At 45.5% G+C, this 16,570-nt stretch overlaps 1 protein-coding gene across 5 annotated transcripts in view; it reads right to left on the bottom strand.

Moving 5' to 3' along the window:
* The window catches only part of herc2 (HECT and RLD domain containing E3 ubiquitin protein ligase 2), a 55,321-nt gene that overhangs the window by 19,770 nt on the left and 18,981 nt on the right, over positions 1–16,570 (bottom strand). For 3 of the 5 annotated variants that reach the window (XM_058402424.1, XM_058402425.1, XM_058402422.1), the window contains exons 20-61: positions 16,360–16,538; positions 16,091–16,275; positions 15,737–15,901; positions 15,416–15,601; positions 15,163–15,333; positions 14,792–14,895; positions 14,560–14,710; positions 14,252–14,466; positions 13,507–13,639; positions 13,267–13,394; positions 12,228–12,423; positions 12,013–12,143; positions 11,708–11,881; positions 11,159–11,295; positions 10,770–10,921; positions 10,490–10,681; positions 9,932–10,119; positions 9,648–9,840; positions 9,037–9,219; positions 8,759–8,943; positions 8,473–8,620; positions 7,999–8,195; positions 7,687–7,917; positions 6,582–6,720; positions 6,323–6,469; positions 6,032–6,174; positions 5,683–5,950; positions 5,332–5,474; positions 5,090–5,188; positions 4,151–4,319; positions 3,936–4,061; positions 3,732–3,840; positions 3,505–3,644; positions 3,114–3,304; positions 2,545–2,650; positions 2,369–2,460; positions 2,097–2,272; positions 1,871–1,982; positions 1,703–1,784; positions 1,412–1,555; positions 959–1,049; positions 679–856 (exon numbers count right to left, since the gene is read on the bottom strand). In XM_058402424.1, coding sequence (XP_058258407.1) covers positions 679–856; positions 959–1,049; positions 1,412–1,555; positions 1,703–1,784; positions 1,871–1,982; positions 2,097–2,272; positions 2,369–2,460; positions 2,545–2,650; positions 3,114–3,304; positions 3,505–3,644; positions 3,732–3,840; positions 3,936–4,061; positions 4,151–4,319; positions 5,090–5,188; positions 5,332–5,474; positions 5,683–5,950; positions 6,032–6,174; positions 6,323–6,469; positions 6,582–6,720; positions 7,687–7,917; positions 7,999–8,195; positions 8,473–8,620; positions 8,759–8,943; positions 9,037–9,219; positions 9,648–9,840; positions 9,932–10,119; positions 10,490–10,681; positions 10,770–10,921; positions 11,159–11,295; positions 11,708–11,881; positions 12,013–12,143; positions 12,228–12,423; positions 13,267–13,394; positions 13,507–13,639; positions 14,252–14,466; positions 14,560–14,710; positions 14,792–14,895; positions 15,163–15,333; positions 15,416–15,601; positions 15,737–15,901; positions 16,091–16,275; positions 16,360–16,538 — 6,579 coding nt within the window. The remainder of the gene's footprint in view (positions 1–678; positions 857–958; positions 1,050–1,411; positions 1,556–1,702; positions 1,785–1,870; positions 1,983–2,096; positions 2,273–2,368; positions 2,461–2,544; positions 2,651–3,113; positions 3,305–3,504; positions 3,645–3,731; positions 3,841–3,935; positions 4,062–4,150; positions 4,320–5,089; positions 5,189–5,331; positions 5,475–5,682; positions 5,951–6,031; positions 6,175–6,322; positions 6,470–6,581; positions 6,721–7,686; positions 7,918–7,998; positions 8,196–8,472; positions 8,621–8,758; positions 8,944–9,036; positions 9,220–9,647; positions 9,841–9,931; positions 10,120–10,489; positions 10,682–10,769; positions 10,922–11,158; positions 11,296–11,707; positions 11,882–12,012; positions 12,144–12,227; positions 12,424–13,266; positions 13,395–13,506; positions 13,640–14,251; positions 14,467–14,559; positions 14,711–14,791; positions 14,896–15,162; positions 15,334–15,415; positions 15,602–15,736; positions 15,902–16,090; positions 16,276–16,359; positions 16,539–16,570) is intronic. The other 2 variants (XM_058402426.1, XM_058402423.1) reach the window with 1 other exon arrangement.

Here is a 16,570-nt window from a genome sequence, read left to right on the forward strand (position 1 = left end):
AGGGAGATGTTTAATACTCACACTGACCATAACATTATGACCACCTGCCTAATATTGTGTTGGTGCTGCCAAAACAGCCCTGACCCATCCTGCACTGTGTATTCTGACCCCTTTCTATCAGAACCAGCATTAACTTCTTCAGCAGTTTGATCAACAGTAGCTCGTCTGTTGGATCGGATCGCACCGGCCAGTCTTCACTCCCCACGTGCATCAATGAGCCTTGACCGCCCATGACCCTGTCGCGGTTCACCACTGTTCCTTCCTTGGACCACTTTTGATAGATACTGACCACTGCAGACCGGGAACACCCCACAAGAGCTGCAGTTTTGGAGATGCTCTGATCCAGTGGTCTAGCCATCACAATTTCGTCAAACCCGCTCAAATCCTTACACTTGTCCATTTTTCCTGCTTCTAACATCAACTTTGAGGACAAAATGTTGACTTGCTGCCTAATATATCCCACCCACTAACAGGTGCCATGATGAGGAGATACTCAATCAGTGGTCATAATGTTATGGCTTATCAGTGTATAGCCGGAATCTCCAGTGTCTGGTGGTATAACAGCAGAACCAACACCACAGCTCCGAATCAACCAGACGTTCTCAGTACTAATTATACTAACAAGCCACATCTGGATCAGAACCCGGTGCAGAACAATGATACACTGATAGTTCTTACCAGTTTGGGTCTGAGCTGCGTGGTGTTGTCTCCATGTCCCAGGCGTCCGTACTCCCCCAGACCCCAGCTGTACAGCTCTCCGCTGGAGGTGATGGCGGCGCTGTGCGAGCTCCCACAGGCGATGTCACGAATTCGCTTTGTCTTCAGGGCTTCAATCAGCCGAGGCTTATCGCAGTTCCTATACACAAACACACACACACACACACACACACAATCGTTTGTCATCATTACACACACACACACACATTTCAAGACTGTTATAAAAATGACAGGAACTTACATCCTACTGAAATGCCCCAGTTTACCATCATCTCCTTCACCCCAGGAGAAAACTTTCCCATCCACCGTTAAAGCCATGGCATGGCGTCCACCTAACGTGTGGAAAAAACAAACAAACCTTCATTATGTCATTTAAACAAGATGGAAACGTTCACACCATCACACTTATTAAAAACACTGAGAAAACGACACATCACGATTGCATCAGTGCTTTACAAATTTGCATATTCATATACCTGTGTTCCCATGACAACCAGGATTATCCCATGTGTCAAGGTTCAAAGGTACATTATATTGCCAAAAGTATTGGGACACCACTCCAAATCATTGAGTTCAGGTGTTGTGTTTCAGGGGTTGGACTTGGCCCCTCAGTTCCAGTGAAAGGAACTCTTAATGCTTCAGCTTCATACTCCATGTTTCAGTGACAGGATGAGATGAACACATTAACACACACCTGAATGAACAGCCACTTTCTTCACGACGTAGTTACTCAGAGCGGTGATTTGGCGAGGGATCGGGATGGTGCCGCTGCTCAGACCCAGACCCAACCTGCCGTTAGTGGCCTCTCCGCACGCGTACACCTTTCCCTCCGCAGTCACTACACACACACACACACACACACACACACCATATTAATTAAATAAACTAATATGTATTTATACAGCAATTACTACACACGTTGCGATATAACCATTATAAAACACCCCAATCTTCTGGAGTAAAATCGAATCAGGTAGATTCTCACCTGCGAACAGACTCTTGGAGCCTCCAGACACCTGCACCACGTTCAGAGCAGACAGCGTCTCGGAAAACGACGGGACTTTGATCTGGAAAAAAACAGGAAGTGGGAAGGTTCGATTTAAAATCATTTCAAATGTGACCTTATGCCGCAAAAGTTTTTGACATGACTGACCTTTGACCCTTTGAGCCCTCCCAGCTGGTCCTTGTCATTGAGACCCCACACAAACACTTTGGTTCTGATGGTAGCAGCAGACTCCATGCCTGAGGATCTCTTCCGGGCGAGACTGCAGAGAGAGAGAGAGAGAGAGAGAGAGAGAGAGAGAGAGAGAGAGAGAGAGAGAGAGATGATTAGTAACAGAACACTTATAACACAAAGAAGCAAAATGTGAAACACACACCTCCCCGTGGCTGCTTTATCATCTTCCTCTTCCTCGTTATCCGATGCTAAGAACGGTACGGTGGCCAGGTCTTCGTCCTCAGCACGGATACGACCCACGATGCTCAGCCCATGGATCTTACAGTCGATCCCTGAGCTTCGACACTGCTTTATAGCGATCTCTATGTGCCTGTGGTACTAAACACACACACACACACACACACACACACACACAAACGCATCAATAAACTGAAAAATATTTCACACACACACAGGTAGTGTGAGGTAACTAACCTCAGTGCAGTCGTTTAGTAGAGACACGGTGGTGTCTGTAGGGTTGATGTTGATGGTCTTCAGCTCGATCAGGTTGTTTAGGGAGCTTCCACCTAAACATCATGATTTCATCAAAATTAAAAAAAAGGAAAAAATATGAGGAATGTTATATTTAAGATGCATGTGATGATGTTTACCCGACACCACCACCAGGGAAGGCATGTAGCTGCTGTCTGCTGGATCGACCACCATCTTCAACCTGTGCACCAGAACATCAGGGAAGAGCTCCAACCTGATCCAGTGCTGCGGTCAGCAGAGAAAAGACTCCATCAAAAAATATAATCCATCAACTGATCAACTAACCCATCAATTAACCCATCAGCTAATCAACTAACCCATCAATTAACCCATCAACTAGCCAACCAAGCAGTGAAACAATTAAAGTGACAATCAACTACCCAATTAACCAACCAAACACTGACTAATAAATCAAAAAATCAATCAACCAAACCAGACATCCACTTAACCAGTTAACTAAACAACCCAATAACCTGGTCAACCAGTCAATTAACCAAACTAACCAACCACATATACATATAATTATCACCTAATTAAATGATAATATCTTATCCACTGGACTACACAGAATATTCAACTCATTTCCAAAGTGATTAAAAAGTATTGGCATTTATTAAGGACACTGACTCCAAAGCATCTCAGTTTGTGAATGCTATAAACTCTGAACCCTCTGCGCAGGCAGACGGACCTTGCCCTGAGAGCCAGACGACTGCCAGCACTGATCTCCACAGTCGATGAGACGGGACGCCTGGTTAATGGACGAAGACACGGTCAGGTTCCTCACAGCTCTGGACCAATCGTCTATCAGCATTCCCCTCTGGCTGCTGTGGTGTCTCTTCAGCTGCTTCCCCGAGCGGCCACTGAACGCCGGAGACTGACCTGAATGACAACACACACACACAAACAAATGAGTAAACATAAGAATAAATTAAATCGCTAAGTAAATAAACAAAAACAATCACAATCCAAGAGTGGTTCTTTACCACAATCAGAGTATCAGAACTGGACAGTCCATGTATTGTGAAAATGGGCATTTTTTTTTTTTTATTTGAAACAATTCCATCATGATGTGGACTGACCTGGTTCGTTAATCCGTCCAAACGAGTGTCTGGGGCTGTGTTTACGGGTTTTGAAGCAGCTTTCACAGAAATCGAAGTCGTCGCAGCTCCGGCACTTGAACCTGGGGCCGTTAATGGGGAACATCTGACATCCGTCACACCTGAAACAGAAAAAATAAATAAATAAACCCATGACGTGAAACGAAATCCAGCTGGAAATCCAGGCGATCCAGGACACGAGCAGGTACCTGACTCCGGGATGGACACTCGGCACCAGCTCCATCTCAGACAGAAGCCCGGTCCAGTGGGACTGCTGAGGGAAATCCACGATCACATCTTTTCCATTGGCGCTGAAAGCTTTAAAAAAAAACAAAAAAAAACAAACAAGCAAACTGCAATCAGAACAGCAAACGTTAGGTGTGTGTACACCAGTGTGTGAACCCGAGTCTTACCCTTGACCGCACCCACACTCCTGTGTGTCACGGACCCCCACTTGTACTTAGGCGTGGTGACGGACTGCTTCACTCGCACCTTATCTCCGATCTTAATGTGAGACGGAGAGCTCTGAGGAGGAAACCCTGACAACAAAAGAAACCCTTTTCAGCACCTTCAGGTCACTTTATATTTCGGATGTAGTGAGATATTGTGGTGGTGAATAAATCAGTACCCAGTAGTTCGGTGTGGATGTAACGGACCCAGTAGGTTCCTCCTTTCTGCTGCCAGTCACACTGGACGTTCAGGTCGTGTAAACCGTCTCTGTCCAGCTTGATCACTTTCCCTACATCTCCCTCGTACACCTCTTCATACGTCCTGCAACACTTGACCATCATTCCCACCTACACACACACACACACACACACACACACACACACACACACACACACACACACACACACACACACACACAGTTTTATTTCTCTTATACTACAGCAGAATGGCAGTAATTAGTAAATTTTAGTAAAATAACTCCTGGAAATATTTTAAACACTAAACTGAAACCACAAGATTTGCTGCTTTTCTTTGTAATAGTGACTGAGGCGTACCAAGCTTAACCACGCCCCCAAAACTCCATATAAGGTAAAGCTTACAGAGAGCTAGAGTGGAAAACTGTAAAAAGGGAATACTCTGAAAATGTTGAATACATTATCTCTTTTTTTTTTTTTAGGTGAAACACTATTCAAAAATCTATCCATCTAACCATCTATCAATCCATCCCTCTATCCATCTATCAATCCATCCATCAACTCACGAATCCATCCATCTTTCCATCAATCTATCCATCCATCCTTCCATCTATGTATCAATCCATCAATCTATCTTTCCATCCATCAATCCATCCATCTATCTATCTATGAATCCAACCATCCATCTTTCAATCCATCCATCCATCCATCCATCTTTCGATCTATCAATCCATCCATCCATCTACTCATCAATCCTTTATTTTTTGTGTATCAGTCTGTATTTCTATCCTCTTTTTGTTGAAGTGTTTATACAGTTCAGTGTTGTCCCCATGTGTATATACACATTATAAAATAAACACCACTACTTTTCCAGTAACACAGCTCAGCCACTCAGCTCCCTCTCTCTCTCACACACTCCTCACCTGAATGTTCTCTCTCACGTACACGGCGTAATCATCATTGCTTTGAAAATCCGATCTCTTCTTGAATGTCTGACTCTCTGTGACCACCACACCAGGAGGCTGGAAACACAGACAGATCAATGACACACAGACCAGAAGTATGAAGACAAAACTACACACACATACACTCAGACCCCCCCCCCTCTCTCACACACACACACACACACACACTCAAAAACTCTCATTCTCTTTCACACACGCACCACAGAGAAAGCAGCTTCAGGCTCCTCCAGTTCCTCCAGCACCTCTTCCTCAGAGTACTCGTCAGACACCGTGTCTGCATCGGACAGCTCGGTGACGTGCACATCAGGGTGATCCAACAACCAGCCCACCAGTGCCTCCACACCTGACCCCACACACACACACTTGATTAAATGAGGTTGGAGCATTTTTCCAGCACACAGTCTGTTATATTAGGAATAAACTACATGTCATGCTGTTACAGGAAAATAATCAGCAGTAACTCCGCTTCATCATGCCACCCAGTCACAGAACCTTTGCTACCATTACCATAGAAACCATACTGCTGTTATAGATAGCCTCTGAGGCGGTACCTGGGACGTCAGAGGAGCCGCCTGTGGATCCTGACAACGACTTGAGAGCGAACTCAATGTTTTTCCTCTGGAAACCCATCTCCATGAGCTGCAGGACGATGGGAGCGGGAGGAACAGGAGAGCTCTTGTGCTTCTTCTGTTTGGGAGGACGGACATGCTGGACGGTGAGCGGCGTTGTGGCCTCGCTCGAGCTGCTGTCCTCGAACAGCGGAGACGACGGGTGAGTGGACTCCACGGCCAGGAACTGACACACAGCCAGAGCGGCCGCCTGTGCACGCAAAACAAACACACTCAGTGTATACACTATATATAGTACAGGAAACACTCTGAGGCTGGACATGGCACTGACCTCCAGCTCCTGACGGTCAAAGATGGCTTTAATGGGCGAGGGCTGAGTGGCAGCAGAGAGGAGCTGCTGGAGCAGGATGAGGGGAGGGAGAGGACCTTCCGGAGATAAATCACCAACATCTGGAGAGGACATACCCTGCTCCTCTACATACACACACACACACACACACACACACACACACACACACCCACACCAAATGAACAATTAACATCTATTTATATCACAAAAAAAATTTTAAAAAAAAGAGAGAGAAGAGAGGACGTAGAGAGAGAGAGAGGAGGAGTGTGGTACCGGTGGGGGCGGGGCTGGACTCCAGCACAGCAGGCTGAGACAGGATCTGTCGGAGTTTGTCCTGATGTAGAAGTAGAGCTCGAGCTGCCTTCAGGATGTAGAGCCGCAACTGCTGACAGCGCAGCAAGTGAACGTCCACCTGATCTGCTGCAGGACCGCATCATCATCACTATCATCATCACTATCACCATCATCATCATCATGACAAAGAACAAAAAGAAAATGTCTGTGCATGCACAGCTGTGTGTGTGATCAGTACCTGCCAGTCCTCTGCTGAGGGATTTCTTCATGCGCTGTTTCTCAAGTTTGCTGCCCGCCAGGTTGACCAGTTGAGCCCAGACAACGAGCATGGGCTCTGTGAAGGGCAGGTTCTGAACGCTGAACGGAATCACGGGCAACTGACACGAGGAACACAACATAACATCATTAATCTAAAAAGTTCTCACATTAAAAATCAACCCAACCACCGCGAGACCTCCTGGGTCTCAGTGCCCGTCCGGGGTGACCTGTCCCACCGCTTCACTTTAATTCATCACCATGGTAACGTGATTAATGACCATATCACAGATGATGCCCCTAACTGTTCTGTTTATTTTTTTTCTTTCTTCCAAATAAATTAATACCTTACTTAGCCACTTTAAAATAAATAAAATAAAACACTTTTTTATAATAAAATATGTACAATACATAAAATATCAATATTTCATATATACACACACACACATTATATATATATATATATATATAAAAACAACATTACACACACACACACACACTATATTAAAAATATATATAACTTGAACAATAAAAAAAAATACACAATATATAATATTTAAAACAATTATAGAAAATAAAATTTATATTTTGTAAATTAAATTCTTAGAATAAGTCTACTCTGTTTTTTCTCAAAAAAAAAAAAAAAGTTTTAAAGTGTTTCAATTTTTATTAAATAATTATAAAATGTAGACATTTTTTCTAATTAAGATAGAGAACTCATTTAGGTATTTAGATATGAATCATTTGTCTGGATGTATTGATGTTTTTAATAGTATTTAAATATTTTTAAATAAAAACAAATAACCTGCAGAGGGAATACAGAGAGTGAACGAGAACAAGGAATGAGAGCCAATAAGAAAAGATGGCACAAACTGCTGACCAATCAGATTTAAGATTGGTGCTGTGTCTAAACTAAAGCTAAATGAAAATATATAAAAAATAAAATGAATTAAAAATTAAAACCAAATCGTAAGGAGTGAAAAAGTTATATTGAACAGAAATTGTAACGAATTAATTAAAAAGCTAGCTTATATTTTATTGACTGAAACGTGACCTAAGCTGAAATAAAAGACTAAAAGACTGGGTACCGGTTTAAGCTGGCTCAGCAGACACACTCGGCATGTCCTCATTTCATAAAACTGGACCGTGATGCGTCCTTTGGGTGTGATGCGCGTGACTGTGCCTTCTCCGTACTCCTCATGGACCACCTGACCCCCTAATCGCAGCCGTCCATCGATCCCGCCGATCACGGCCAGCACGGCCATCAGGCTACCCACCACCGGGGCGTCTGCGCTGGGTAAATACTCCTCCAGCAGGACCTGTTACACAACAAGACTTCAGTCAACAGGTACTGGGTTTGTCATTTTTTTAAAAAAATTAAAACTATGACGTGATCCTACCACTTCGGACACTCGTCCCGCCATCACGTCTCCGATCGCACTGAGCTGGGAGTTAATGTATTCGTTAATGAGGCCGTTCCATTGGTGGAGAGAGTGCAGGGTACGCAGGACGGCCACGATCTCCTCGGCCAGCGTGCTGCTGTGTGTGGCTGTCAAAGACACCTGTGGGCGGGACTTCCTCCTGCGCAGGGAACCTTCTGTGGATCAAAAAATGTTTAGCACATTTTCTTTTTACAAATCACTTGCTTGCATGCGTGCGTGTGTATGAGGTTCTGAGGAATGCTAGATAACAGATGCTAACTATATATTTGTCTAATGTCATTCACAGTCATTCAAACCAAAGGTCAAGAGAAACAGGTCAGGTCATATCAACGAGCTCAAATCCTTCCACATTCATTCCTCATCCTAAACATCTTCTGTTTCTATTTCTACACAAGTGTGTAAGAGTGAGGGAAGTGGTGAGGCGTGCTCTACCTCTGAGCAGGGGCAGGTCTGAGGAGCAGGTGCTCAGGAGGCTTCCCAGGAAGCCAAACAACTTCTCCACAAGGAACTTCATATCCTGAGAGCGCTCAGTTTTATCCCAGGATGGCAGAACCGCCTGCAGCAAGCGCAGAGCCAGGATCTGAAGACAGGATGAGGATCATTTAGTCAGAACACAGACCAGGAACTGGATATCTGAGACATCGTAACATCACCATAGCAACCCTAGCGATGCTTGTCTGGGTAGAAATAAAAGTAATTAAGAGTGTGGTGTATAAACCTGTCTCTGTAGCGTAACGGCGGTGAACGATTGATGTCCTTCAACTATCCGTATGAGCAGGGTGATCCAGGCCGAGGAGCTCAGCGTGCTGCACATCTGCGGCATCAAAGCTATGCTGCGGATAAACCCCAGAGTGCACCAGCTCCTATGCTGCTCACGGGACACCAGCCTGTGTAACGGGCAGCCTAACACACACACACACACACACACACACATCAGGAAAACCAACACAACTGCGTGGACTGCTTATCTAGAAGTTCAGCGGGGAGTTAAGTTACCGGTCTGGTCGTTGGTTCCACTCTCCACCAACATGCGCAGGAGACCACACAGAGTCCTGACTGCTTCCACCTGCATCACCTCAGCATGGATCCCAGAGGACAGCGCTAGAGTTTTCAGAACATTCACTGTGCTGCTCAGCATGACGGCCGTCGGGTGAGTGCTCTTCTCCATCACCTCACCTTCTGAGAAACAGTTTGTGGACCATGCACAAGATGGTGATTTATACACATACATACATAATACATTTATATATATATATATATAAAAAATGTTAGTTGTTTCACAAATAATGTGGCTAAGGTAGAAACTGAAGAAAGAATGTGTGTGTGTGTGTGTTCTTTGTCAGTGTACTCTTGTTAGCCAAGTAGAGCACACTGATGGATTTCAATTCATGTAAATAAACTCTACACATTCTCTGTGAGAAGAAAAATAACTGAGGGGGCGGAGCTTCCAAAGAGTCAGTTCATAGGGGCGAGTTCAAAACACCTACACAATGGTCAATCGTTCCCGATTCAGATAATTGGAAGACTGGTGTTTTACTGCTAGTCAGAGCAGCACCCTTATGTTCTTAGGTGTGTACCAAGACCAGGAAGTGAAAGGAAGCGCTCACCGATGTCGTCCTCCGTGTCCGAGTCCTCTGTGGGCGGCTGCGTGGTAGGAGGAGGCTCGGCCAGCTTCAGATCGTATTTGCCTTCTTTGCCCATCCTGTAGGAGTTTGTGCTGCCAGTGTCCCACTGCACACGGATCCAGCCGTCTTCCCCGAGTTCACCGATCACGCGGCCCAGACCCGGAGGAGGGCCGTCCTACGGCGCAACCGAACACACACCCAGGTGATGCAGTACTCCATCAAACACCTACTTAAAATATTTTTCCAGCTCAACATTAATCACATACCTGATCACCCCACTTCCAGTCCTGTCCTCTCATCACTCTGGTGCCAATCTTCATCATGGCGGCGAGTTCAGGGCCGGAGGCGGGGAGAGGGGCAGGGGCGGTCTCCTTCCTCGACTCCTCCAGCACCGTAGCTGATCCTCCATGAGCGCCCGACGCCAGCTCCTCCTCGTTGCTGTCTGAACTGGGGCCTGTGTAGGAGAAGAAACAGCTCATTCCAAAAGGACTTTATCTAAATTTAGCAAGTTCTCAAAAATGTGTCGTGTGTGTGACCAATCAGTACATTCTGTACTGTAAGCTCCACCCCTGAAAGATCCCAAAGCAGGAATTAAATATTATTCCTAAAACAAGTCATGCGAAAATATTTACCTAGAACCTTGTCTAAGGGTTGCACTAAAGAAATATGCCACACAAGTGTACAAAGTGGAAGTGTAGACATCTACATTAGATATTATTAAATGTTTTATTTGGGTTTTCCTGCTAAGTTCCTGAAAAGGTTCCTGCATCCAAAGCGTGCTGTTTAGCGATTAGAACTGAAGAGTAAATTAAAGTTCCACTGACCGATGAGGCGGAGAACGCTCTGAGTGAGAGCCAGGGTTCCTGAGTTCAGCAGCAGGCTCAGACTGTTGGCTCCGTGTTTCAGAGTCAGCATGTGCAGCATGGCCAGGAGGAACCGTGCCTGAGGAATGGTGCCCAGGCTGGGACCTGCTGGGTTCTCGTTGGTGATGTTCTGCAGAGGAACAGGCTGCACTCCTGCACACCAGAAACAGATCACGTCAGATTTCTAATGGTCAGTGAGCTGTACCGGTCTTTAACAAGACGTTTTTACGTGATGACGTACCCAGTTCTTTAAATCTGACGCTGGCCTCCAGCAGGATGTTGCGGATGTTCTGGATGGCCCACGTGTACAGCTTCCCGAAGGTCACCTCCAGAAGCATGCGGTTGAAGGGAGGAATGAGATCCACGTCCTTCAGACAGTCACTCAGAGGCTCTCTAGAACAGAAACACATTCAAAGTAAACATCACATCTACGGAACCCACTCCAACTGGAGGAATATTCATGTGTAAAGGATGAGTAGTCTGGAATAAAATAATCATGTCCTTACAGAAAGCCTCACAAAACCTCATAAAACATTCAACGCTGCTGTTATTGAAAATATAGTCAACACCTTCTGACCAATCAGAATCGACGAAAAGAAGAACATAACACGCAAAGACCTGAATATTTACCCAACGTCATGACCCTCCGGGACGACCCTCTGCCACCCGCTCAGCATGGCGTACTGTACAGAGGGCAGCAGGAAGGTTTTGGATGCTAGCTTCAGCATGGTGTCGATCCCCTCCAGCCTCACCTCTGCCCTCTCCAGCTGTGGACACAAGATTCATCACGTGGGTCACAGTTGTGACTCATTTACGTGATCTAAACTCCGCCCATCATGTGAATATGCAAATTGGGAAATGCCCCCAAAGTCCACATATTCACCACCTTGTCAGTATCAGAGCATTGTTTATTATTATTATTATTATTATCATCATCATCATCATCATCATCATCCTAAACCTGTGAAAAATGCCAACCATAATGATTTGGTTAATCGAGCCAGCTCGAGACGTTCTGTGGATAAATGTTTCCTTTAATAATTTGTATATCAGTCAGCCATACAAGTTCCTGTGTACGAGCAGTTACTATGGAAACCATGACCTTAATCCGAGTGCATTAACATAAACATTAATAAGATATACAGAAATGTTGGAAGTTTATTCCAACTCTCTCTGTACCTGCTTGAGAAGGCACTTCCTCATCTTCTCCACGTCGAGAGGCTCCTCCTTGAGAGCGAACTCCACGATGGTGCCCATGAGGCTGGACTGAGAGCAGGAGCCGTGGACACTGTGCTTCAGCCAGCGGTACTTCTGAACGTTCACCACCGTGTTCAGCAGAGGCTGCCACTTATCCTGAAACAGAGGAATGTATGAGGTAAAGCTATGAGCACTTATCTATATGATTACAGAGAGAACAGATCAAACACTGGTCATCTGGGGAAAACGCTCAGAGGAACATGACTGGCAGTGAATGGGAGGATCACCTTGGGCAATTTGACCGTTTGTTTCTTGTCCACAGGTGTGGGATTGACAGGAAGCGGAGGCTCCTCCTCATTGGTCCCTTCTCTCTCCTGTTTACACTCCTCTACGTCCGCAGACTCTGATTTCTTAGGCACTGTAGAGAGATGATAATTAACACTTCAAGTGCAGCAGTGTTTATTTAAGCCTCTGTCATATGACTGTACACGTTAGCGCTCACCTCTCTTCTTCCTGCGTTCTCTGATCAGTTTCCGAGTGATCATCTTCCAGCGAGGCTGTGAGCTCAACAGCTTTAGCTTGCACACGATGGACAGGTCGTTACTCACAGCTGGCCTCAGCTCATTGAAGAGGAAACGCAGCCTCTCGATGACCGGAGCACACACCTCCTTATACGAGCGGCCCTGCTCCTGATGGGTCTGAGGTGAGGGGGTAAAACACAGGCTCAGAAATGATTAGGGGGAAACACAAAGTGCAGTATACACATGTTCAACCCTGTCTATTACACATTACTGCTGTTTATTATACAATATGGCTGCTTTTTACACATCACTACACTTTACTACACTGTATTATACATTACTGTTGTTTACACTTCATTTCATGCTACTGCCATTTATTACACTTTATTACACCTTACTGCTGTTTATTAGACAACAGCGCTGCTTACTTCACTTAATTTCACTTTACTGCCATTTATTTCACCTTACTGCCTTTTTACACATTGCTGCTGTTTATGCTGCTTCATATCACTTCCCTGCCATTTATTACACTGTATCACCAGACCGCTGTTTATTACACAACACCGCTAGTTATTACAAGTTCCTGTTTATTACAGCTTATTACGAATGAATGCTTTTAGTTTATTAGACTGTACTGTTTTTGTACTATAGTTGTTCACTATTTATTACCGTTTTCTGCTGTTTATTACTGAATTTCTGATTTATTGCTGTTTACTGCCATTCCTAACTGATTACTGCTTTTTACTGCAGTTTACTGAACTTCGTTACTATTTACACCTGTTTATTACCATGTATTACACTTTACTCCTTTTTACTCCCATTCAGTTCTGTTTATTGTTTATTCCTTGTCAGTACTGTTTACTGTGAGGTTTATGCTTTTTTTTTATGAACATTTCCTGATGATCCTTTAGAACAGGAAGAGAAAACTCACCACTGAACTAACTCACCACTAAAGAGGTGTGAACTAATTAACTTATTAATGAACTAATGAATGATCTTAATTATAAAATAAAACCTTACTTTGATTAACGAGCATTTGGCCTGGTAGACCATCCGACAGACATCAATCACAGATTTAGGGAGGGACCTCTGCTTCCCCTGGTCCACAGCCAAGGCACATTGATTGACGAGTGAGAGGGCCACGTGACCTTTGGCACAAACAGGAACAATCATCAGATTAAAAAAAAACAACAAAAAAAACAATGAGCAGCACGTACAACAACGGCTTTGTGTGTGCGTCTGATGTGGTTGCTAGGTTACCAAGGTCCTGGTGTTTGAGAAGGCAGCAGAGTAGGAGGCGACCCACTTCCTCCACAGGGTGTTCCGGTGGAAAGGTGATGGGAGTGATGAGGTGATACTGCTTACAGCAGCGCTCGATTTGGCATAAAAAGTCCTGAAGTACAAACAGGAGAAGTTAACAAGTGCACAAAGTTTAACTCCGCTCTAAAAGGTATGAAGTTAACTATAGCACTTTTTGGTCAGGATTAGTTGTTAGTTGTGGAAGTAGAGTGATCTATTTATTGGAAGAACCACCAAGAGGGCACTTCATTACATATGCTCTACCCTAGGGGGAAGCCTAGACAGCACTTTATTGCATCAATAGTAAGGGCAATACAGAGAAAACATCATGTTTTTCTATTGTAGAAACAGCCTAAAGGGCACCAACACGTCATCTACCTCGAGGGCACCTTAGAAGACGCCACCACGTTTCATCTACCTCAAGGGCACCTTAGAAGACGCCACCACGTTTCATCTACCTCGAGGGCACCTTAGAAGGCCCAACCACGTTTCATCTGCCTCGAGGGCACCTCAGAAGACGCCACCACGTTTCATCTACCTCGAGGGCACCTTAGAAGACGCCACCATGTTTCATCTACCTCAAGGGGACATTATTCTGTTTTCTCTACCTTATGAGTACACTAAAAAATAATTCACAACATTTACTCAAAAATGGGGACATCCAACCAGGTGCCATTCCTAGGTGTGTGTGTGTGTGTGTGTGTACCTTCACAGTGTGGTCCTGTGTAGTGTTGTCAACGATGGCCTGCAGGAAAGGCTGGGCGTGGTCACTGAGTGTGATTCTGCGGGAGTACAGCTTGGCTTTATCAGGTGTCGTGGTCCCTGGAGAGCTGCAGTGGTCCTCGTCCTTCTCCTCGTTATAGTTATAGTGGATCTGACTGGTCTGAAGACCTCCGCAGAAGATGGATGACTGAAGCCATTCTGAAACACAAACATCAAACCTAATGAGTCCTGCTTATTCAGAACCACACCCACATGAAAGAAACTGGGCCTGGAGACGCCACAAAAACTCACTGGCACATTCTATCTCCATGCGTGACAGAGGCGTGCTCAGGGCCAGGTAAGAAGCGTGAAGCCCCAGGAGTAAGCCAAGGTTCCTCTCCGTGTCCATCAGAGGGGATGACAGGCTGCTCAGGTCCGGGGTCGTCACCGTCTCCTGGTTGGGCTAGATGCAGGAAGGAGGAGTCAAGTCATGTTTTACACCACTCTAAATAAATAAATAAATCTGGACATGACTGGACTTTACCTCCATGTACTGGCCGACACAGAAGGCCTGCATGGACTCTCGCGTGTCCTCAAACTGTAGGGCAGCTTCCAAAGCCACCACAGGATCCTCACCAGCAAACTGAGCTACACAGGAGAAGAAAAGACAACAATCATGCAACGAATGAGGTATGAGCCAATTAAAAAAATATTAAATCATGATATCCATGTGGATTTAACCATAAATATGTTTTTAGAAAGTGATTTTGACCAATTCCTAAAAGGAGTATGGGATTTCATTAGAAAATCAATCTTTGTGTTGACATCACCAAATCCAAGAGCCAATCAGACTCCAGTATGCAAATGAAATCCATGCTGATTTACAACAGGGGAGCGTTCCTGAATTTTTCATACCAAGAATGGTGTTCCCAGTAAGAGACTGTGCTTGGAAGTCTTTGATATCGTAGACTTTCCCATCGATAACGGTCCAGAATCCGCCGTCTTTGTTATGGTTCTCCAGGTCGGCTTTGCGTATCAGCGACACCTCTTCGTTGTTCTTCGTGCTCGGTCCTGTGAAGAACGACCCTGTGAACAAAGACGCATTGAAAACGTTTACAGATCAGTCTCGTTATTCCTGAAGGAGTTGCACTGGAGCATCTCGGCGTACCCATGAGGCCAGGCCAGGCCAGGTCTTCGTTGTCGTCTCGCTCATGGCCGGGCGCGAGGTGGTTAAAGCGGTCCAGATGCTCGAGCAGTCCAGCCAACAGAGGGATGGAGCCGGTGTCCTGCATCAGACCTGAATCCAGAGTCAGCAGCAGAATGATGGACACCACCAACTCAGGGAGAAGGACACCTGCAGCAGGAGTGACCGAGCAACACACACACACACACACACACTGCAGTCATTCAGTGTACCAACTACTCAGACCTCAGGAATAAACCCCCAGAAGAAAGTATGCTGTGGTGAGATTATGAGATCCTCCCTCACCTGTAAGATCTCCCTCGATGACATGGGACACTTCTGCGAAGTGACGGTGACTGTTGAAGGCGATGCTGGTGGCCACGGGGAGGATGTCTCCGATGTGTGTGCACAGCAATGCAATGTACTTCTTCAAGAGAGAGCCCACTCCCAATATCTCAGACTGGGTCAGAGCTGAGAGAGAGAGAGAGAGAGAGAGAGAGAGAGAGAGAGAGAGAGAGAGAGAGAGAGAGAGAGAGAAATAGTAAGAAACTTTATTGATCCTGGGGGAAATTGCAGGAAACAAGCAGCTCTGATTAAAAAACAAATAATGACACGTGTGTGTGTGTGTGTGTGTGTATGTGTGTGTGCTCCAACACTCACTGTAATCTCCGACTCCGGTGGTGCCATTCACTCCCACATACAGTTTACAGATGAGAAGTCTCTGGAAGCGCAGCAGCAGGTCTAGCGAAGCAGAGCGCTCTTTACTCACCTGCTCTGCGTCCTGACAGTGTGAAATACGTCGAGCCACATCCTTCAGTCGTGCTATCGTCTGTGACGCCATGTTCCTGCATCAAAGAGATGAGAAGAGAGCGTGAAAGCCTTACCTGATCAGCTCCGGGTGTGAATGGCACAGGTGTGTAGGGGTGTACCTGAGTAGCTGCTGCACCAGCTGGACCAGAGGTAAACTCTGCTTACTGGCCGACTCGTAGATGCCGGTGTTGATGAGGTCTTTATCGAGGGTGGTGCGACAGCGGTGCAGGGTGGAGGCGTTGGCCTCCTGCTCATCAATCTCCTTCTCCTTCTGTGCCTCCTTCTTAGCCTCGATGTCCTGAGCGAACACAGCTCATTGTAAACATTTGG

Source organism: Hemibagrus wyckioides, linkage group LG11 (assembly GCF_019097595.1).
Source record: "Hemibagrus wyckioides isolate EC202008001 linkage group LG11, SWU_Hwy_1.0, whole genome shotgun sequence".
NCBI lineage: Eukaryota > Metazoa > Chordata > Actinopteri > Siluriformes > Bagridae > Hemibagrus > Hemibagrus wyckioides.